We start from the raw sequence: 23,483 nt of genomic DNA on the forward strand, positions 1-23,483 counted from the left end.
TAGCAATACAGGACACTGCTTGAAGCAGTCTCATTCATTGAAACTGGTGCTCTCCAGGTTTTACTATGTTCCTAAGTCCTTAGTGGTGAAGAGTGTGGGCTCTTCAGCCTGGTTATCTAAATTCCAACCCTGGCATGAATTGACTAATTGCAATAAAGACCATATGGCCCATAAGTCCTAAAACATATTCTAAAACCTTTGCTATTTGGCCATTTGCAGAAAAAGTTAGCCAACGGCAGATCTAGAGAAATGGTTAGGATTGGCATTTGTGACTCTAAAAACCTTCAGGTACACAGAAAAATTATATTTTTAAAGATAAAACACAAGCGACATTTTGCCTTTTACATCCTTATATAGACACATAGACATAGTCAAACAATTTATAGTTACACTTTAGAGATGGCTCAACAAATATTTTAGGCGTTGTGGGTCATACGGTTCCTGTCATACCTGGAGTCTGGCACTATCATGTAAAAGCAACCATAGACAATACGTAAACAAATGAGCGTGGCTGTGTTTCAATAACTATTTACAAAAACACAGAGTGGACTGAATTTGGCCCTTGGACTATAGTTTGCTGACTCCTGCTTTGATGTATTACAGTGTTCTTGGAAGTAATCAGACTAGGGATAAGAACATGTGAGTTCTAGGCTTATTAATTCCTGAGCTGGGGCAAGTTACTTAAATTCTCTAATTTCAGTATCTTTAATTACAAAATGGATGAAAGTGAGAGAGATTATTGTGGATAAAGAGTTAAAAACAACTTTTTCCCCTCTGCATCAGACTTTGACCTTCAAAGAACTTTCTAGCTGTATTTTCCCTGGAAACCTGATAAAATTGGAATGTCAAATGTGTTAGTAGGCAGCATCGCTTCTGCAAAAAAAAAAAAAAAAAAAAAAAAAAAAAAGACTGGTAAATTACACCTGGCTTAGGAGTTCTACATTTGAACTACAAATGTGTAAGGGAAAGTCATAGTTTTGGGGATCCCCTGAGTGCAGTAACTCTTGTAATTGAGCATGTACCTTTCAAGGATCTTGGAAACTCTATGTTATAAGACATTAGCTCCTGGGACCCATGAAGCTTCTAGGCCAGGGTTGACCCAGCACCACTGTGTGAGTCTGCTTTCTTTTTACCTGAACTATCATCTGAGAGTGTGCAGGTGCTGCAAAGAGAGTGGCTCTTGGATGGCTTGGTGAATGCTGTACAAACTGATGTGTATTCTAAGCCCACTGAAGAGAGATGCCTGATCCCGCCTTCCTGGGAAGCTGTGCTTCTGTTCCTGTAGCCTTCTAAGTGAATTTAAAGCTGCAAGTGGTTAATGGTAGCCTTGTTCAGTTGCACATAAGAAGACTCGCTGACGGGCTTGACAAGAATCATTTCTAAGACCCACATTTTATTTCCACAAATATACTGCTCTGAATTGGGATACATTTTACAAATGACGGTATGCCATAGTCTAATTGGCAGCACTTTTTTCTTAGTGACAGATAAAATAACGATGCATACTCTAATCAATGGTGTCTTAGAAACAATGAAATATGGTATGTGACCAGGATATTCATAGTAGGTCAGGATCAAATGATTTAGTATATGCAAAGGTAATACTAACTGCTACCATTTATTGAGAACTTACTAAGTACAAACACTCTGCTATGCACTTAACATTAATCATTTTAAGTAATCTCATTCAATCTCCACTGCAGAGCCTTTCAGCAGACATTATTATCACTTTTCAGATTAGAAAACTACAGTCATGAGAGGTTAAGAAACTTGCTTAAGGCACAAGCTAACAAATGGTGGATGTGAGATTTGAACCCTGGTCTGTCTGATGCATATCCTGCATACTTATTTACTATACTATAGGTTATACTAATTTAAGTATGATACAAATATACAAGATTTTATTTGATGAATCACAGGGTTTAGAACCAGAATAAAGTAGTTTTGATTAATGTGTAATTTTAGTTTAAATCAGGGTTTCTCAACCTCAGCACTACTGACATTTTGGTCTGGGTAATTATTTGTTGCAGGCAGCTGCCCGGTGTATTGTGGGATATTTTACAGCACCTTTGGTTACTATTCACAAGATGCCAGTGGCACTTCCTCCTTCCCCGGATGTGCCAACCAAAAATATCTTCAGACATGGATGAATTCCCCTGGAGAATAAATCACCACTAATTGAGAACCACTGAATTATTGAATGTGTGAATGAACAAATGAAAGAATGTCTATCTACTCATGGTCTACATTTCCAGTATACATGAAATAGTATGATTTCATATGAACACCTTTCTTTCCTTTTTCCTTTTTCTTGTATGGAGCACTGTTTGCCTACTATGCACACTATGACTCTTAAACCACATTTGAATGCGGTTCTGATGAACTCTAAACATAATCGAATGTTTCCCTTCCAGCTGAATTGTTCCTAAAAACATTGCTTTAAATAACCCAAAGGGATTAAGGAACACAGTGGATTCTTCAGAATAGAGAGACATATATAACAAAGTAATTTTTCCAGGTCTCTGCATCATCTTTTTCTTGCTTTGTACATTCACCTTGGCTAATGGTATTTGCATTATTTCTAACCGATATGGCACAACCCTAAATTATCATCCATATGGTAAATGGACACAGTCCTTAAAAAAGTAAGTATTATTAAACACTAGAAGTTTCTTTTTAAAATATAAAACAGCAGTTAGGGAAATTTTCATTGAAAGCAAAGAGCAATTCAATTCTGACTTCATGATTGACATACACTTCAAAAAAAATTAAAGATGCTTTGTTTTTACTGTTAAGTGTTGTACCAAAATTATAGTCATTATATAAAACAACTCTTTCTAAATTCTTCAATAACTTGTAAACTCAAAGAATCAAATGAGTTGCTGAATTAAGCTTGTATTTTAAAAAAACAGCAACAAAAACATCTGAGATTTCTCTTCTAAATAGCTTTTCCTTAAACATGTATAGAAAACAAAGCAAACATGAAGGTTTCTGAAAAGAAGGAAAATAACACATGATGGACTGAAGCCCCTTCTTTGGTTCACACAACATGTTAGCTTTCATCTTGGGTCCTAGGTCTTCAACTACTCTGCCGTACTTAGTTTTTATACTCTTGCAACTTTCTATGATTTCTACCATTCCAGCAAGGCGAGCATATTTCATTGGTCTCCTGTAAGGTCAATGATAAGGTTTTGGGTAAGGAACTATGGACCTGTATTTTAGATTCATATAACTTCTAGAATCCAGAATATACAGAGAACTCATATCATCTGTAAGAGAAACCAAACAATCTAATAGAAAATTGGGCCAAGAATGTGAAGAGTCAACTCATGGATAGAAAAATCTGAATGGCCAAGAAACATGAAAAACTGTTCAACCACCAATATGCAAATTAATGTAATACATTCATACCATTTCCTGTTGCTGTGGAAAGCAATTTACGATATATAATAAAGATATGAATATTCTGATGAGCCAGCAGTTCTACTTCTAGGTATTGTCACCTGGTTTATGAGGAGACCTACAAAGAATGTTCTTTCAGCACTGTTCACATTAGTGAAAAATTGGAAACAACCTAATGATTACTCATATGGAATCTCATAACCCTATTGATTGTTTTGTTCCTATTCAAATCAGAAATACTTTTTAACAGATTACTTCTCTATCCTAAAGGCACTTTAAATCATTGTTCTTATTTTATATGGTGTCCAAAATTCTATTTAACTTAGTCATAAGTTAAACTTAATGTTTCTATTCATAACTGACTCATTGAAGATATTAAAGACAATAAAAGAATAATGCTGTCTCTAATAAATCTGACTTCAGCTATAATGTCATACGCATGATATAATCTCAGATAACATTTGTTTAGTTTTGAGTGAAGCATAGGAATGTATATGTATGTGTGCCTAATTTTGTATTTGTGTTATCTCTCCAATTATATAAATCACTAATACCTATTACTATGCTAATACTAGACAATATATTGTAATCAATGTTACCATGAATTAATTTTGTGTTTCTTATCATCTACTACAAATAATGTAAAAGACAGAGATGCTTATCTATCCATATTTTCTCTACCTGCTATTCACAAAAGTTCTCTCAGAAAGTCCTGAAAATTAAAAGTATGCACACATGGCTTTGTAATTTCATGGGTCAATAAGTAGAATTTTAGTTATATCCTATACTTTCTTGTGAGTGCTTCCATATTTTGCCTTTTGAAAGCTTGAGAGAATTATTAATTTCAAGAAAATCAATTTCATTTGAATGACTAGCATGTTATATAATCAGTTATTATTATAAATGCATCTTGAGTTTTTTAATCTTAAAATTAAAACTATTATTAAAATAGTCCAAGTTAAATAATTATGGCTGCTTTTATTAACTATACACATTGTGCCTTCTTATGATGAGTAATTGCTAAATATTCATTATTTCCAGAGGAGGCAATGAAGTATTCAGAAATTGGAAGCTGCGGCATCAGAAGTATTGGGCATGCAAACTCTCAGTTTCTAATATATATTGTTTTGAAACTACAGAGCAAATTAAATGCATTTACACTGGGTGATAATTTAAGTAGTTAATTTACAACTAAGGTGTTTCTTTTTCAAAATATGTATATCAGATATATATTGAAGTATTTGGTATCCTCCATAATATGTGTAACTCCATACATAATATATACACATATTTCTTTTCCAACACGTAAATGAATACGTCTAGTTATAATAATGCTACTTCTTGAAGGATAGCCAGGAAGAATGAGAGAAATACATGAAAAGGAGAACAGCAGATAGGTGGTAATTTGGAATTATTTGGAATATGAAGGTGATTGCTAAGTCATGTATAACTGACTAAAGAATGTAGTAACATCAGCTAATTTTGTCTCTTAGATGAAAGGAGTACTTTTAATATACAACCTAGAATTGTATTTGTTAATTAGATTTATAATTTACACCTATTCTCAATGACACAGAAATTAATATAATAAGTGAAATCTCAGGATACAGAACTGTATATTCAAGAGGAAATATTGCCATGGCATTCCTTAAAGCACTATTTTTAGAATGCTATAGAATTTCATTAGAGGTATTCATCTTTAAATTAATTTCCATCAATCATTTCAGTAGCTTTTTAAACTCTTAAATATGAGTGGAAGTTTAAATTGGTATAAGTTTATGAGATGGCAAATGAACAGTAAAATAGCTTTACTTAAAATAAGTATTTCTTAAAGTGTTCTCATTAGTGTTAAACGATTTTTCTGTGTATTTGTCTCTTTCCTCCCCTTTTAAAATAAACTCACAAAGATTATGGCCATAGCTTCCCTTGCTTTTGTTTTCCCCCACAGCACGTGATACAATATTCTATCTGTAAACACCAAGTCCACACCCTCCCCCCTCAAAAAAGTATAATGAGTGGCTTTACATTGCTGTAACTTCTTGGCAGTCATCCTTACCCGTAACGATAGTCATACTTGCTTTTAGAGGTGTCATAATTACGTATTTAGAATTTTAAGTATTCTTCTGTGGTAACTCACAGATTTAAGGATTCCTTTAGCAACCAATAGAGTTAAATAAGCAGAGCGTGGCATTTCCTGATGAAAATACAAGTTTCCAGCCATGAAGTCAGTAGGGTAGACACACTCACCAGGCACACAAGGGGCACTGGTACAGAGACCGGAGGGTCAGGGAGAATACAGAGACCGGCATTGAGGACTGTAGGTCATGTATGCCCTGTAATTTTCTCTCACCTGTCAATCCACGCGTCATCTTAGAGAGGAGCAGGAGGAGGGTAAAGGAATCTGAAAGATCTGGCGATTTATCCAAGTGATACCAACTCATATAAAGAGACCGGTAAATTTGTTTCAGAGTGAGATCCTTTTTTCTCACTACCCAACATGGGGGAAGCTTATGCAGGTCAGTGAGGAATAAAGAAAGAAGTTGCATCTGTGTGAGTCAGTATCTGACCCCCAAGACATATCTATACGTCTCCTCCTGCATATTTATTATATTTATGACTATTTGCCTACTTGAGAATCCATCACGATGTTTCTCAAAGTGTAGTTCCCAGACCAGTGGCATCAGTATCACCAAGAAACTGCATCTGACAAAGATTCTCAGGTTACTCCGCCTACATTAAATTTGAGAAACATGGTTCTACATGGTGTATACTAGAATTGGGAACGGGTGTTAAGCCTAGAATTTTAATTCATTTCTATACTTATGGATATAACATTTATCTTTCAGTGATACAGCTTTATGAATAAACACCTTCATGGATATAGCTTTTTTTAAGAAAAATATTCATTTATTTATTTTTGGCTGCATTGGGTCTTTGTTGCTGCACGTGGGCTTTCTCTAGTTGCGGCGAGCGGGGGCTACTCTTTGTTGTGGTGCACGGGCTTCTCATTGCGGTGGCTTCTCTTGTTGTAGAGCACGGGCTCTAGGCACGTGGGCTTCTGTAGTTGCAGCATACGGGCTCAGTAGTTGTGGCTCATGGGCTCTAGAGCGTAGGCTCAATAGTTGTGGCGCACGGGCTTAGTTGCTCCGTGGCATGTGGGATCTTCCCGGACCAGGGCTCGAACCCGTGTCCCCTGCATTGGCAGGCGGATTCTTAACCATTGCGCCACCAGGGAAGTCCGATATAGCTTTTTTGAGACAGAGAAGCAAGAAAGGTGGTTGTATTTTTTTTTTAAGCTATGATCAGAAAAATGGTACTTTTTGAGTACTGCAAAAGGCAAGTGCACAGCATTTCTGCAAGTATCTGAAAACCCAGCCTGTTATTTTCTACAAACACTCACTGCCACCAAAGGTGGTAACTTGCAAGTTCAAAACCTTCCTCATTTAACATCCATTGTTTCCACCCTGCATTCTGTCTGCCAATCAAAGCCATCCCTTGGGCAATATAGTTGGTAAACCAGGTGGTTCATTCATTCACTTAAACAGAAGTTGTTTGAAAACTATTAGAAGTGTTCCCATATTTCTCCTTCACACATACTGAGAAAGGGATGGTATCCGTGTGCAGGGCAGAGCTTTCTTTTGAGGGAAATTAAAAAACTAATGCTAACACTGTTTCAAATGTTCTCACATAACCTACTCCAATGTATCATTATGTAAACTTGCTCTTAATGGAGAATGGAAGACTGGTAAGTAAAAAATTAAAACTGTAGTGCAATAAAAGCATGATTTTAACAAAGTATAAAAATGGTTGAGGGTGACTAAATGGCTTTTAAAGGTATATTTGACCAATAGAATGATCAAGGAAAGGATAGGTCTGCTTTTGAAGGAGATGGTATAATATTAGTGAATGGAAAATAGAAGTGGGAACCCTTTCATTCCTATTGGGTTTGTTTCTGTATGTCAAGAGGGGTGATATTCTGACTGCAAAGAATAAAACAAACAGCAATGAGAGGGAACTGGTGCCCAAGATGGGTAAAGAGATTAGAAAGTCCCCAGCTGCTCAGAATTGACTCTCTTGATCTAGATGAATTACATCTCAGGACACTAATGAGACTGGCAAGTCAAACGGCAAACCACCATGGGTGATGTGGAAGATTGGAAAAGTGCAGTTTTTATTTTCTAGAGGAAAAATAAGGTGTGGGAATAAAATTTTAAGCTTCTAAATAGTTATTTAAGACTTGGTTAGAAAATGCAACGCAGGAAGAACCTACAAGCCTTCTTCGGTTAATGAAATATTTTGAAAGAATGGGAGCCAGTCGACACAAGTGCTTTAAAAAGACAAACCCTGTCATAGCCATTACGTATAGTTAGACTGATACACAGAGAAGGCAAATATTTACACACCGGTTCCAAATTTTTTGAGAAAATTAAATCTGCACTTACTCTATAATTTGTCATCACGTTGAGATTCTGTACAGGATTGTTTGCCAAAAAGGGCAAAGACCCATTCCTATGCAATTCAAAGGTTTGTTTTAATATTTTCAGGTTATAACCTCCAGACTAGAATCTATTTGTCATAAGGAACATTCATTAAAATCCTTGTTAAAGAAACATGTTTTGTTTTGTTTTTTTTTACTTCAAGTTGTAAACTGTATTTGTCTTAATAAGAAAAAGACCAATAACCTATAGGGAAAAAAATTGGAAATGAATGTAACAAACAGTGCACAGAAAAGGAAATTACAAATGACTCTGAAACATTTTGTGATTCTGAAAAAAGTTCATCCTCACTCAAAAGAATGCAAATTAAAATGACAATGAGATGTCATTTTTTCTTGCTTAGCAAAGATCAAAAAGGTTGATGACAACGAGTTGGCAAAGGTGTCTGGGAAAAAACTCCTTCCTATTACTGATGGGAGCGCTCTATGAAGAGCAATTTGGCCATGTTTACTAAAATAACAAATGCCCTTTTGGCCTAGTCATTTTACTGCTAGGAACTCAACCTATGGGGATACTTGCAATGTGAGAAATGACATGAGCATAAAGTTATACATTGTCATATTGTTGCAGGAGCAAAACTTGAACACCAACTAAATGTTCATTAATTGGAACGTTGGTCAAATGAGTTGTGGTACATCCTTAGAATACAACAGTATTCAACTGCAAAAATGAGAACATTCTTAAAGTGCTAATATGGAAAATAACTGTCAGTATATATCATTAAGTGGGAAAAAACACTATTCAGAAACAGTGTTTATAGTATCCTACCAATTGTTTGTTTTTTTTTTTTGTGCGTGTGTCTTTCTTTTTTAAAGAAGATAGGAAAAGGAAAGAATATATACACAAACACACACTCACGTCCTATCCTTGGAGTGCTATTGAAGAAACTGATAACCTCGGCAACTATGGGGAGAGAAACTGAGTGGATGAAAGATGGAGATTCAAGGGAGGATTTGAATTTTGTACCACAAGAAAGTATTATTTTTTCCATAAAGAAAATGATTTACTCTTTTAAAGTTTGTCTTGAAGGATGAATTCATTTTCAACCTTATAATAAATAACCCAGTATGAACTTACTGACAGAGTACTAAGTCATTTTGTATAAAAGGACCATGCAGATTCTCTCAAAATTAGAAACAAAAATGAAATAGGTAAACAAAAATAACAGTTTTACAAAATACTTACCCATACCACATGCAATAAATACAATACGATAATGTGATTATATTCTATTGTGCCACACACTACCTTGTTTATTACGTTGATTTCATGACTTAGCAATGGGTCACCAGCAATAATTTGAAATACAGTTCTTTAAATTATCTCCTCCTCTTCATCCCTACTACCAAAGTCCTCATCCAGGACCATGGTGCTCCTCAACTACCTCAATCATCTCCTGACTGCGCTTCCTTTTTTGGTCGGACACTCCTCAAATTTGAGAGTTTGCCAGTCACCCCTCTTTAATAGCTCCCACATCTCTCGAAGATAATGTCTAAGCTCCTTAGTGGCATACAAGCCTCACCCAAACTGGGCTTACAACATCGTTGTATTTATTTTTCTTCCCATACTTCATGCCATTAATCACTTCATATCTTGGTTCTTATTGCCTCTTCTCTCTGGAACCCTTTTCCTTTCCCCCACACACATTTCACTTTATCAATTCCTACTCATCTTTTAAAGATCCAGTTCAGACATTACACCCTCCAGGAGGCTGTCTTGGGACCAGAGCTTCCCAAACTTTAGTAAGTGAAAGCATCTTTTGGAGGGCTTGTTAAAACAGTTTCTTGATCTTCACTCACATCTATTTTGATTCAAGAGGTCTATGGAGAGGCCCAAGGGTTTACATTTCTAATAAGCTTCTAGGTGCTGCTGCTGCTGGTCTAGGGAACCACACTTCGTAGCTGTGCTCTAAATAATACCCCCACTGGGTTAGGTATCATTCTTCTGGGCTATCACAACATCCTATAAGTGTACTCACTACATTGCATTGTAAATGCTTCTGCATTGATTGCATTTAGTACACTGAGGCATATTTATATACCAACTCATCTCTAAGCAAATTGAGAATGAGGGCCACCTTAACATAGGAGGACATTGTAGTTAATCAATAAATGGTTAGTTAGCTGAATGAAAATTTCATTAGCTTAGTCTCATGTTTTTCTTTCCTTAGAGAGGCTGATCAGGGATATAGGAAAATAAAGTTCATGTGCATTTCAGCAATATATTTGATAAAATCTCCAAATGACCATTTTTGGACAAAATGGGGCAATAGGAACTGGGTAGGAAATAAAGCAATTAGAGTTTGGTAACTAACCGAACAATTGCCAAAGGAAATTGACGGTTGAATTGATGACAAAGTAGAGGGAGGTTTCTACTGATGTGTTGAAGGGCTCTGTCTTAGGATTCAATCTAGTTGAGACATTTGTTTTCACAATGTAGATGAAGTTACAGAAGGCCACGGACTGTGGTAAGATAAACTTGGTGGAAGGAAAAAAAAAAGATAAACTTGGTGGTGTTTTGACAGTTTAACAAGTGTCCAGCCAGGGTCTATGTTGCCCTTCTCCCCTTCTCACAGAATGTCAACCTCTCCTAGAGTGGCAATCTTCAAACTGGGGTGTGCCCCTGGAGGGATACAAAGACTTTCCTAGGGATATATGGGCATAGATGGTGTTCGTGGAAGCAGTTTCCAGATTCTCAGCTTCTACCAGGGATTTGTCTGGGTTTGTTCCTGTGGTGCACACATCATTCCAATTATCATTCCTACTTTTTAGTTAATGATAGTCCTCCAACTTTACAAACTGATGTATCTCAATAGTGTATTTTACCTAAGACACATTTATGCCAAATCGAAACAGAATTCAAAATATTAATGACTGAAATCCTCCTTTAATCAAGGTACCATCATGCACTTACTCAGCCATCTCATTCATAGATTCATTTCCAAAAATCTACTGGGTATGTTTAATAATTATTTATCAAAAGGTACATATATTTAGGCAATTTGGTTATTACTAGGTATCTTTATTATTAATGATTGTAGCTATAACTCAATCCTAAAGGATTTAAAAATATACTGAGAACCTTATAGTCACAGAAAATTGTTTTAAAAATTGAATTTAAAACCACATGGGTGTATTTGTCATATAGAAGTATGACAGATTGGTTAATAAAAGACTTCATAGCATAAATATGTATTCCATTAGGGTACAACTCTTTGGGGAAGTGGACTGGAAATATGATTTAAAGAAGAGAGAGGACTGATATGAAACTTCTAATTATTAATGATGAACTTGTTTTGTGTATTTTTTTTAAAGTGGGTGATGGTAGATATCATATTGCTATGGTATTTGGATTCCACCGGATCCATTCAAAAGAGTAATGTAACACTTTTTAAGTGTCAATATTTACAGTATGCCAAGGGAGGAAATGGATGTCAACTTTAAAACGTGCTAGCAGATACTCAGTTTTCTAAACTATTTTTAGAGGTTTATAAGCAGAATAGTCTGAATACCACTGTAATAGAGGTCCGGTTGGAGCCCTCCTCCTTGCCTTGGCAGGGAGGTTTGACCTCCTCCCCTCCCTTATAAGGAAGAGAACAGTAAAAGCCACACCTGCTTCTTCTTGGCCAATAAATTGTTAGTCTTACTTGAATTCTCCGTTCCAGAAATTCTCAATTCAAGAAACTCTTCAAGTTTATATTCTTCTCCTTATACAGGCAATTTGGTTTAGTGAATGATGAAACTCTCATGACTATCTGCAGTCTTTTTTGGAGTGGTTTTCTGGTAGCAACTTGCTGATTTCTTTTGAAACAGGGGGTATTTTGCAAGCTTGATTTTTCTTTTTAAGGGCTCTTGTCAAAATTCCAGCTACAAAAGGAGAGTTCCCATTCACTGTCTTTTTTCTATTGCCTTAGGAAAATGTGTTCCCACCTCAGTGTTACCTTAATCCAATAGTGTCCCAGGGAAATTGGCTCGTGTTTTTCATTTTTTAATGAACAGGAAAGTCAGGTTAAAAAGGGTAACTGAGTTAAACAATGTCATAAAGCCAATAAGTGTCCGAGCTGGAATTCGAACTTGGGTCTTTTGTTTCTCTCCCCATTATCATGCTACTTCAACTCAGCAATGGATTTTGGAGTTGAGTAGAGGGGGTGGAAAGTAAGAGGAAGAATTCTGATTGCCCAGTGTTCAAAGAGAAAAGTTGATGCCTAATTTCACTCAAATATGGTACCCACAAACCTCAACAATCTTCAAGAGTTTATCAGAGTCAGAATTATACTCTTGCCCAGAACCAACCTAAGCTCAGAGGAGTTTTAAATTTTCAAAAAACCTCTGTCTAGCTGCATAGTGAATGAGAATATTGTGTCTTTCTGTCAAATAGCTTTCACCCACTGTTTTTCAATACATTCCATAGAAATATTTTCATACCTAACAGAAAACACTGAAACTTTTTTTTTCCTAAGAAAGAGGATTAGAGGATTATTAGGCTAAGAGGTCAGTGTCCTCTTCCCTGTTTCTCACCTTCCCAACATCAGTCCTTAAAAAATAAAAGTAAACTAAATCAGATATATTATTCAATTTAACGTGAGCTAGTACACGTCTATCTAAGGGAGTAACTACTTGAACTTGAATTATCTCACTCCAAACAATGAACTAGATGACATTAACGTCTGAAAAGCTAATTTTGTGAACAATCCACACTCCTGACTGATTGCCTGGGGATCCATTGATCAGTCCAACTCAAAATGCAGTGCTTCCGAAGCTGATAATCTTTGGAAGCACGGTAAGGACACACCGTGGTTCTTAGGATTCTGGGTGTACTCTTGAGGCTGGGTTAGAGTCCCAGGCTTATTTGTGTGAAAGCTACCATTGGCTTAGAACATGGAAAATTCTCAATGCGATCTCACTCGGTTGAGCTTCAGTTCTTTGGTACTTAGAGTAGTCTTTCTCTGTAGAGATCTCGTTTGGGTTTTCTTTCTTTGTTGCCATTACTGTGTGGTTCCTCCCTTCTCCAGGGGAAATTCTCAGTCTTCTGATTCTCCTTCTTTGAAGACTACTGCTACGGAGCTGTCCGCTTCTCTCCCTGTTGGCGTGATTTTACCAAAGATAATCTGGAATTTTCAATTGGCCTCTTTGGGAAACTTAGGATCCCCCTAAACTGGCTCATCTAAGACCTCTCCCTTCCCATCATCTTCACTATTCCGTTCTCCTTTCACCACCTTCAATCTTCCCTTCAGCTCCCTTGAATTGTCCATCCCTCTGTCCACCCGTCAGGCTTTTCACTTGCCACTCCATCTCCCCAACTCCCTACAGTCACTTAAGCTTTATGCTCCCTGCCCCCACAGGCGGCTCTCAAGGGATGTAGGAACCCCAAAAGTAACTACCTGAAGCTGAAAAGTCTACTTAGAAACAAACTAGATATTTGATACACTCAGATGGGCTCTGGAGACACCCAGATAGCCCCTTGGCATAACTTCAGTCACTCGCCCAAATTTTAGTCCACAGCTCCCACAAGATTACATATTAAGTCCAAAGAAAATCTTAAAAAGTCTCCTCCCACAATTACTGGTTGGAAGGTTTAGCCCTCCTATTGAGCAGGTAACCTCATTTTATTTTCATAACATTTGCTAGTCTGCTACAAAATGCTAGTATGTGACAGTTCAAATTTATTTGCTTCCTGGTTTTCTCTGTAAAATAAAATTTACTAATGGTGAAAAACTATTAATCAGTATACATAAATAAAATCTCTAGAAACAACAATGTCCAAGATAAACAACTTTGTATGCATTGTATGCCAGGTATGTAGCATGCGTTTTTGTTAAGCAAGAAGGGAGTAATGTTGTCCTGAGGTAAAATGACTGCTTGTTCCAGAAGGAAGAAGAGAAGAAATGTAGGACAAAATCTGAACAGACACAGAAAGTTGTAGTTTTGTGGAAAAGGAATTTTATGTTATGTGGTCAAAGCTGGCTATGATTGGATGGATATATCTTTAAAGCTTTTAAAAGATGATTTTTAGTATCAACAGTATACTAATGCAAAACTAGAATTTAATCTTCTCTTTATTAAAATGACAAAGTTTTCTTGGATTATTGGTCTGTTCCTAATAAGAGATTGTAAAAGGTTTTTCTTTACCTTTTGAGTAATCCACCTAGGCAACAATGATTCTGTGTCTTATGAGAATAATTTCCTGTGCTTTGTGTAGATTTTTATCATGTCCTTGGTTATTTAAGAGAATCGAGGCATCGCACTTTTGAAAGAGCCAAAGTCTTGTACAATCATATCACCTCCTATATTTATTTCTGAAATCTTTTACTGTCACTTTGGTTAAATAGGTAGTCAAGCATCGTTTCAGTGACCCACGATCCTATTTCACCAAGTATTCAAACCTTTTCACATATTTGACAACCTATGATATTTTGCCTTCCACAAATCAAATCCTAAATGAAATCTTGATCTCAAGCTGCCTTGAAAATCTCAAAGGATTTGTTCTCTCACCTTCTAAAAATAGATTAAGAATAATTAGGTTTATGTGATATGTTGAGTTGCATGTAATGTATCCCTAGGTTATATTTGTATGGGTCAAATGTTATTAATATAAATATTTCAGTACTTATATGAAGTTCCTAGAAATTTGTTAATGCCCTTGCTGTTCATGGTATAACCTGGTGCCGCTCTGCCTAATATTAGACAATGACAGTATAATGTTATCAGTAGTAACTTCAGTTATTACATTAAAATGGTGTGTGCCACAAAAATAACAACATTTCCTTCTCAAATGAACTTTCATCAGATCTTTAACCATGATTATTTGAAGCCTTTTGTCATTTACAGATATCTGTTGTTTTATTCGGAGGCTTCCCAGAAAGTGTTTCTTGTCAGTTACAGGCCAGAATGCTTATCTTCAAGAAAAAGGGACTATCTCCTAAACTCTTGGAAAGGACTACACCAGGTATTCTAGGGCACAGGCTTCTGAGAGCTTTGTTTAAATAACTTTGTGACCATACCACTGGACTGACTCAGGATTTCCAGAACTCTAGTGGAGAAGCTAATGGGTTTTAGGAAACTGCTAACCTGAGATCAAGTAAAACAAGACTCAATTACATAGAACTGAATGAACTGATGAAGGATGATTTGATTAGGGTTTTTTTGGGAATATGGTTGATGCTTTAATGTTCCATTTTCTTAACATTAAGAACTACTTTTTCTTTTTACTTACGCTATCTATAACTCATAGTAATTTAGTAGATTACATTTCTGTGGAGAGAAATGAAACATTTATCTTTTCTCCCTGCCTGATCCCTCCAGAACTCAGAAACTCTTATCAAGTATTCTTATTTTCATGGCAATATATTTATTTGCATAGGTTCAATAAGAATCTGTCCTTTATGTAACAGGACATAATTGAGAAAATTGATTATATAACCAAGGCTTTGACTGGAATGTCATATTTAAGAATGATGTGCATAGAATCAGATATGACCAGACAGTTTTAGAAAACCACAGTTAATTTTATGGAGACAATACTTACAAAGCCCTCTTGGGAAAACCGGCCTAGTACCTGGTTTACAGGATGCCCAGCCTTACAGGTGAATAAGGAAGGTCACTTCCTGGCAGGCCCAGGAAAACTTAGGATATTTTAAGGACTTCAAGAATAGAAGAATTCACCCAAATCTATAGGCATGTCAGGTAAAATCTGATTTCAAGCTCTTGGCTTGGCTTCTTAATCTCATGAGGCTTTTAAAAGTCAAAACTGAAATTCCTTATGAAAATTTTCAGCAAAACAAACTTTAAAAGGCCTATGTGGTAAATTATTATTCCTGCTGCATCTGTGTAAATAAAGAGCTCAGCCTTATTTTGTAAACAAGAATAATCTTACTTTGAGTATCTTTGATCAAATGGGAGGTTACTGTATGGAAAATTTTTATGTTTCAATAGAAAGCTATAGCATACCTTTGTGGGTTTTCAGATTCTGGTCCTGTTCATTGCCTTTGAGCTATTTTACTTTTCTCTGTAGAGTACATGATTTTGCTACCTACTCGTAAATTGGACTGGATCCTGCTGTCTTACAGTTATTACCAGATTTTCAATTATTCTCATTTCCTTCAATATCTGGCCACAGCTCTCCAAATTAATGTTTCCAATTTTTCTCCCACTCTCCTGTCTTGGCATGACTGAGAACTAAAAGCTGACTGTCCAGATCCTTATTGAGAGTCTACATCGTCTTGGAGCTAAACTTTTCCCCCTAGGCTCTAAAGAAGCCCTGAGAGCTGAAGCTGAATAACTTGATATATACTTCAAAAGACTCATCAGCACAGTAGATTATGTATGGACAATCTTCATGCCTGCAGCTGCTGCTGTGTGGGCTACTCAGGAAGTTCACCAGAACTCCCACATCTTTCATGCTCTGCCCCAGGAAATAACCATGACTGTGGACAATCTTACTAAAACCTCTCTGATGTCTGTGCCATCACCAAAAACATTCAAGCTGCAAACCAAGAAATCCATCAAATGGCCACTGCCATCCTCACTTCATTATCTAAAAATGCTTCCAGCACAACATCTAGGAATTTTCTTAAGTGGCTACCCTCTGGCGTCAGAAACTGGGTTTATAGTCTGCTCTAACAATTAATCTTTCTTCTTCTTACCTGCATAAAAAGCTCCCTCATTAAATACCTGATTGCTCACACCATCCAGCAAATATCCTCTACACCCAAGTCTCAGAGTCAGTTCAACTAGTCTTTCAACAACAGAAAGCTTCTAAAATGAACTACATGGAGTAGCTTTCCTAAGTCGTTCAATCAGAAACCAAGTTTCCCTTGAACAAAAAAGGGACTGACAAAGATGGCTGTAACATTCTCCTTTAGCTTGATTAAAATTTAGATAGGTTTCTTCCTGATTATAGGACTGACATCTCTTTTCTTAGCACATTTACTTTAGAAAACTTTCTGTTATAAATTCCTTCTCTGCCCTTTTGAGATGTAAATCTTTTACAACCCAGGAATAGCTTTTTCAAGGACCTGGGAGCCATCTTTTTGAAATGTGAACATCCAGAAGGATAGTACCCTATCTCCTAGTCTCTGTGGGAAGACAGTAGTTTACCTTCAATAAGTGACAGCTAGCAAACACAGATGGCCTAATCACAAGAACCAACCTCCCTGTTAATGTCCTCTAGTACTTCTCCCCTAGCTCATCCCAATGCCTAAAATCTTTCTTGCCTTTTCTTTCAATGGAGTTGAGGTCAATCTCTCTCCCCTATTGCAATAGTCTTGAATAAAGTCTTACTTGCGTATTAAGTTGTCCCACGCAATTTTTCTTTGACAACACTCACAGCAATGTGAACACATGCAGAGAAGGATTTTGGTGTTCAGATACTTTAACATTCAGTCACTACAGTTGTGTCCTTTGGTACTTTTCAGTGTGGATTTGATATCATGGACAATTAAGTGTCTTACATGGTAAGGAAGAGTCAGTACAACACTGTCATGCTTTTTAATGGACCACAGGTGGAAAGTCATTCTTGAGGGGAGGAAAAAACCCTCCCTGTCATCAATATGAGCATAATATAGTCAGTAAGACAACATAAAATTATGTGCCCCCTCCCCACCTCATATTTAAATAAAAGGTTTGGAGGCCTTCCCTGGCAGTCCAGTGGTTAAGACTGCGCTTCCAAAGCAAGGGGCATGTGTTTGATCCCTGGTCAGGGAAGAAAGATCCCACATGCCACATAGCACGGCCAAAATAAATAAATAAATTAATTAATTAATTTTTAAAAAGTTTGGAAAGCAGTAGTTAGGCAGTTTCATGTCAGATAAGTAGTATATCTCCAGGTCATTATTGAAAGCATTCATTAAAGATTAAAAGCATAAGACCCTTCATAGAAAATTTAACTGGTTCCTGGTTCTTAGCATTCAATTATCATTTCTTTAATCTAAAATCAACATATTTGGTGTCTAAATTGAGAGTACATTTGAAAATCAAAATTCAAAGGCATGCCTTCTAGTGGGCTGACTGATGGGAAAGGGCTGTGATTATGCCTAATTTTCACCCTCTACATCACGATCTCATTGATTATGTTTCTCAGCTTGCTAAGGGTTCTGTGAGGTGATTTTCAAGATGAATATTGCTATTTGCAGGATTTCCTGAATAAGAATATTTCGGGAGTAAATTGCACAAACCAAGCGATGTGCAGTCAATTTTCACTCCAGCATAAACAATGTATTAGAACAGAGCCCTTAAGGCTTTTTTTATTTGGGTTTCATTACACAGCTAGCTGCATTTCATCAATAAGCATGAAGTGCGAAGCAGGCAAAACCGAGGCTCACAGAGCATATTACATATTTTTCTAACAGGTGCTCAGAGTTTGACTAGAGAAAACAAATCACCTGGATGGCAAGGCCTTAGGCCCTTTTTTTTCAGAGGAAGCCATGGCCACCATGGCCAGACAAGGACAATTTCTTTAAATTTAGGAAATAGAGGCTGCTTGTGCATCTATTTTCTTTGCATTAACTCATTCCTAAGATTTTTTTAAAAGGTGTTTCTCTCTCTGTGTTAAAAAATGGGCATGTCCTCAAAGCTGTATACAAACTTCTTGGTTTCCAGTAGTTTGAAGTTAAGCCAAGTCCATTTTCCCATATTTCTTTAACTGAAAAAAAAAGTTTAATCTCTAAGCAGAGGGCTATAGAAGGCTGTACAGATTAAAATCGCATATCTTTTAGCAGAAGAACTCTGTGCAATCTTAATAAATAATTCATTAGACAGTGAATATAGATAGAAGCTAGACAAAGAAGGATAAAGAACTAGGTAGGTTAGTAAATTATTCACACAGGTCATTATTTCCTGATTACAAGTTAGGGGTTTATAGGAAGAATTTTTTGAGTCATCATATATACGATTTTATGATCTTTTTTTTGCCTTGGATACAGCCACAAGCAGAAGAAAAAGGCTAAAGGAATATTTTTGAAATCTACACTCCAGAGATGAAAAACTCAGGATATGCACAGAGGACTGAAGCCAAGGAGTTTTACTGCCAGGGAAAAAGCAGCTGCCTCTCCCCTCAGTGATTTAGACTGAGCTGCAGGAGGGCAAATATCATGACTCCTGAAACTATACACAGCAGTGAGAGTGGTGTCTTGGAGCTTTAATAAAGGAAAGTGATTAACACAGCTGAGAGTAGCTTTCATGCTAAACTGCAGGGACCCATTTGGCAGGAACCTATGGGCCATGGACAAAGGCTCAATGAAAGTTTTTAATATTTGAGCACTATTCTGGGGTACACACATTGGGACTAAAGTTACTTTGGTTGGGTCAACAACATCCATTTGTATCAGAGGATTTTGTTATCTTTTCTCTTAAATATATTCCATGTAGAGAGAAAGCTCACATTGAATATATTTTTCATTATTTTAGTGAAGAAGCACATTCTAACCGAAGATTGTATTTAAATCTGAGTGCTTTTATATCTGAGTTCCCAAAAGCTATTTCTGGTTGGGAATAAAGAGTTTATGGCCTTTCCTCTCGTCACACTAAATCAAGAGATACTTAAGAATATACTCGATCCAAGATAATTGAGAATCTGGCTGAGGTTATTGTTCATTGGACCAAGTAACTGTCCTTCTTTGTTGAGATTATTTATTGAGTAATGAAAAATCAGTATTGATGAGATGCAGTTGCACTGGAGAAGGGGTGCTAGTCAAATACCTCTGAGGACGCTAGGTGCTAGTTAGGTGGAAAAACTGAAAGGATACCAGAACTGATGGCTTCCCTGCATGATGATGTGCTTTGCACTCACCCAGTCTTGTCCCTGTGACCACACATGACTCAAATGCAGGGTGACGGGTCCATCAGAAGCTGCACCTTGGTGTCAAGACCTCCACTCTGTCATCACTGCGCTGGCTATGTTTTCACTTGTCCTTCCTGTATACTTTCTTAAAGTTAACTAAATTTGTTCTGGGTAAAACCTATTGTGACTTGAATTTAATTGTCAAACTGAACCCAAGACCATGCCACTGGTTGAGTAGCCTGGGTTTTGCACTGGTGAAATGATGTCTACTTGTGACTTATCATCAGCTCTGGTGGGTAGCTATCAGAATGGGAGATGCAAACATGTCAAGAAGAAGTAAGGTAAAAGTAGTGCAGTGCACTTTGCAAATATAACTCATTTTAGGTGTGGCAAACCTTTCTGTATCTCTCTCTTTTCCTCACGCAAGTACATCCTTCCTAAATGTTCATTAACTCTTCTCTAAAAGATCCTCACACTTGCTTTTATACTTATCTCCTAGCAAAACACCAACTAGATAGTGATAAAACCATTAGGTTGTTATAGTCCTGGAAAGCAAATAAACTGAATAATTTGGGTCAATGAATTAAAAGAAAAAACTTTTCTCAAAGATATTATTTAACTTATTTAGTCTGAAGTTACCCATCATTACATTAATTAATAGGCTGTGCTTTCAATTGAATTGGTTTATGTGATTGGCCACTTAATGTTGTTGGCCCATAGGAGATGCAAAAAAAAGGGAATTATATTGGGACAAATCCTTGAAATGGGCTCCTGGGAAGGGAGAAAAGATAGGAACAATCAATGTGTACAGGGACACTAAGAGGAGGAGATGGTGGTGTCCAATTGGCATGTTTGTCTGGAGCCCTAAGCTTACCTATAGCATCTCATTACCATTCTGGATGCCTCATTAACATCTTTATTCATTGATTTAAAAATGCTTACAAGTACCCACCATACACTGAGCCCTGGGATGGGGGTGTTCAGAAATGAGTGGGACAGGGAGATAAGTAAGAAGATGCCTTGTGCGTTCAAAGAACAGTGTGATGAGGTACTCAGGTCTCTAAAATTTAAGTGTCGATCAATGTACAAAGACTATAGGAGATGGATACAGAGGTTTATAAGCAATCCTAAAAGGGTTTTTCACTCTACTAGGGGTATGTAAGAAGGCTTTGAAGAAGCAATGACATTGAATTCAGTCTTAATGGATGGAGGAAAATTCATCATGCCAAAAAATGAGACAGAAGTCATTTAAAGAAGAGAGAAGATCAAGAACACAGACATGGCATGAAACCACATGCATATAAAGATACTATATAATTTGTTGTATCTAGAATACAAGAGGAGATTGTTGGCAGAATAAGAGGATACCAAGGTAAACTGGAGTCAGTCTGAGAGGGTTTTATAATGTCTACTAAGGAGTCTATACTTCACTTTGTAGGCACTTAGTCTCCAAAATGACTTCAGTTTTAGATAAGGAGTCTACAAACATATTAAGTACAATTCAAGTAGGGATGGAAAATGGATCGTAGTAACAAGTATAATGAAGACATTCTGGTGATATGAGTTCAATGAAACATCATTGCTAGTAAATGCCAGAAGAAAAAACAAAAAATGCTACTCAAGTAATAATAATTATTATTAGCGTTATAACAACAATGATGATGGTGATGATGATAACAAATGAGAAATTTATTTCAGTGATATTGCCACTCTTGAAAAATAATATTTAGAGCAAAAAGTCTTTACCTTAATGTCAAATGGTCCTGTTTGATTTGGTTGGTTGTAAATTTCCAACTGATTCCTAATAGGAGACAGCCACAGAAGCAGATGATTTAATTGCTCTTCAAGCTGTCCAAGGTCTTTTATGTGAGCCTCAATTTCTCCTTGTTTCTCAGGTAAAACTCTAGAAACCTATAGGGAAAAACAATGTAAAAGAGTCTCATGATTTAAAAAAAAAAAGGAAAAAGAAATGTTTTCAAAAGCTATTTGTTATGAAATGTTATAGAAATTTATGGAATTTGGTATTTTAACAGCATGATATTGATTACATACATGTGTTACACATTAGGATTTAATTCATGTATTACAAATCATTGATTAATAGTCTTTCCAAAATTCTATACTTTGAAGACAATAAGCCTTTTATTGAAATACCAAACACACACCCACACAAATGCACACCCAACTCCGACCGACGAAAGTAAAGAAGTGTATTCTTCACTTACCCACTCATTCATTAAACATAATAGTGTCTTGTGTATTATATGCCAGACTCTCTGCCTTTGTACTTGTTTCTAACTTTCTTTTATGTTAAGGAAAATTGTACGAGGAAATTCTTTTATGTACAAAGAAGACTGGTGAGGTAAGCATTTTTGTGATCTGTAGTTTGCGAGCTCTAGTATAACCAAGTAAAACAGAATCAGATGATTGGAATGAAAAGTAAAAAGAACATCTGAATTAGAGTAAACTATCATGGAATGATTATAAGTGATTTTTATTAAGGACTTACTATGTGCCAAGCAACCGTGTTTGGAAGTTTCACATTTATTGTCTTCTTTAATCTGCCCAACAACTCTATCATACAGATACTATTATCCCAATTTTATAACCTTCTATAATTTTATCCCTGGTTGAAAACCGTAAATAACTTGGGAAGCAGTGTTGTATGCTGTTCAACATTGTGAGGTCTAGAGTTACGCTGCTTGGTTTTAAATTGGGGTTCTGGAATACCCTGGCAGTCCAGTGGTTAGGACTCTGTGCTTCCACTGCAGGGGACATGGGTTCGATCCCTGGTCTGGGAAGTAAGATCCCGCATGCCCCGCGGCCAAAAAAAAAAAAAAAAAATCATGTTTCCATCCCTTTTGTTAACACTTTAGCCAAGTTTTCCTTAACTCCCAATGCCTTCTCTTATAGAATGAGGACAATGATAGTACCTGCTTCATAGAGTCAGAGTAAGGATTAAATAAAGTAATCCATGTAAATAGTTTACAGCAATATTCTGCATGATAGTGAATGATAATAAAATCATTCAATGCTAGTGATTATTGCTCCAACTCAAGTGTATGCAGAGAGACAGATAAGCAAGAGTAAAGCCTTTTTCTTCAGATTATCAAGGGCTAAAACAGGTACGCAGGAATAAAGAGTGTGAACTTGCAATGGCAACTCTTTATGATATTATTAATTATACTCTACTAATAATATAAATATAATATTACATTGTAATATGAACACAAATGTTACAATATGCATCTATTATATATTATCATGATATTATGAGTAATAATAGAAAACATTTTAAAAGTAAACTAGATAAGCATACTAATATAGTAGCACATCATCTAAACAATGCCCCATACTTTGGACCAATCGTTTCAGAAACTTCTAAAAGAGCTAACTAGTGAGCATTATATTCTTTATTTAGACCCAAGAGTTGTGGGGTGAAAAGGAGATACATTAGTGGACAAAATAACCAATCAATTAATTTATAGGGGAAAGAACATTATATAAGCTCTTATTATATGTGGACAATATGTATTTTGAAATATATTGTGAATACATTTGTATATATTTTGTAAAGTGCATGCAAATGCATGAGTAAAGGGTTAACATCTAGCCTGCGCTGATGCAGGCCAGCCTGGGATTGACCTTAGGTTCCCACAACAATGTTTTCTTGGGACACTAACTTTAAGATGAATGGGAAATGCTGGGGCTGGCTTGCTTGTTGTATGGAACTATGCCTGGATTGGAGAAGCTGTGAGTTGATATTAGGACCTTGGGCCTATATGACTAAAATGGAGTAAAAGACAGAAG

General features: G+C 36.4%; 1 protein-coding gene across 1 annotated transcript in view; it reads right to left on the reverse strand.

Annotated features, from left to right (window-relative positions):
- DMD (dystrophin) overlaps positions 1 to 23,483 on the reverse strand; it is a 1,714,964-nt gene that overhangs the window by 733,645 nt on the left and 957,836 nt on the right. Inside the window, exon 43 of the mRNA XM_061178407.1 lies at positions 21,420 to 21,584. Coding sequence (XP_061034390.1) covers positions 21,420 to 21,584 — 165 coding nt within the window. The remainder of the gene's footprint in view (positions 1 to 21,419; positions 21,585 to 23,483) is intronic.

This window comes from Eubalaena glacialis, chromosome X (assembly GCF_028564815.1).
Source record: "Eubalaena glacialis isolate mEubGla1 chromosome X, mEubGla1.1.hap2.+ XY, whole genome shotgun sequence".
Lineage (NCBI taxonomy): Eukaryota > Metazoa > Chordata > Mammalia > Artiodactyla > Balaenidae > Eubalaena > Eubalaena glacialis.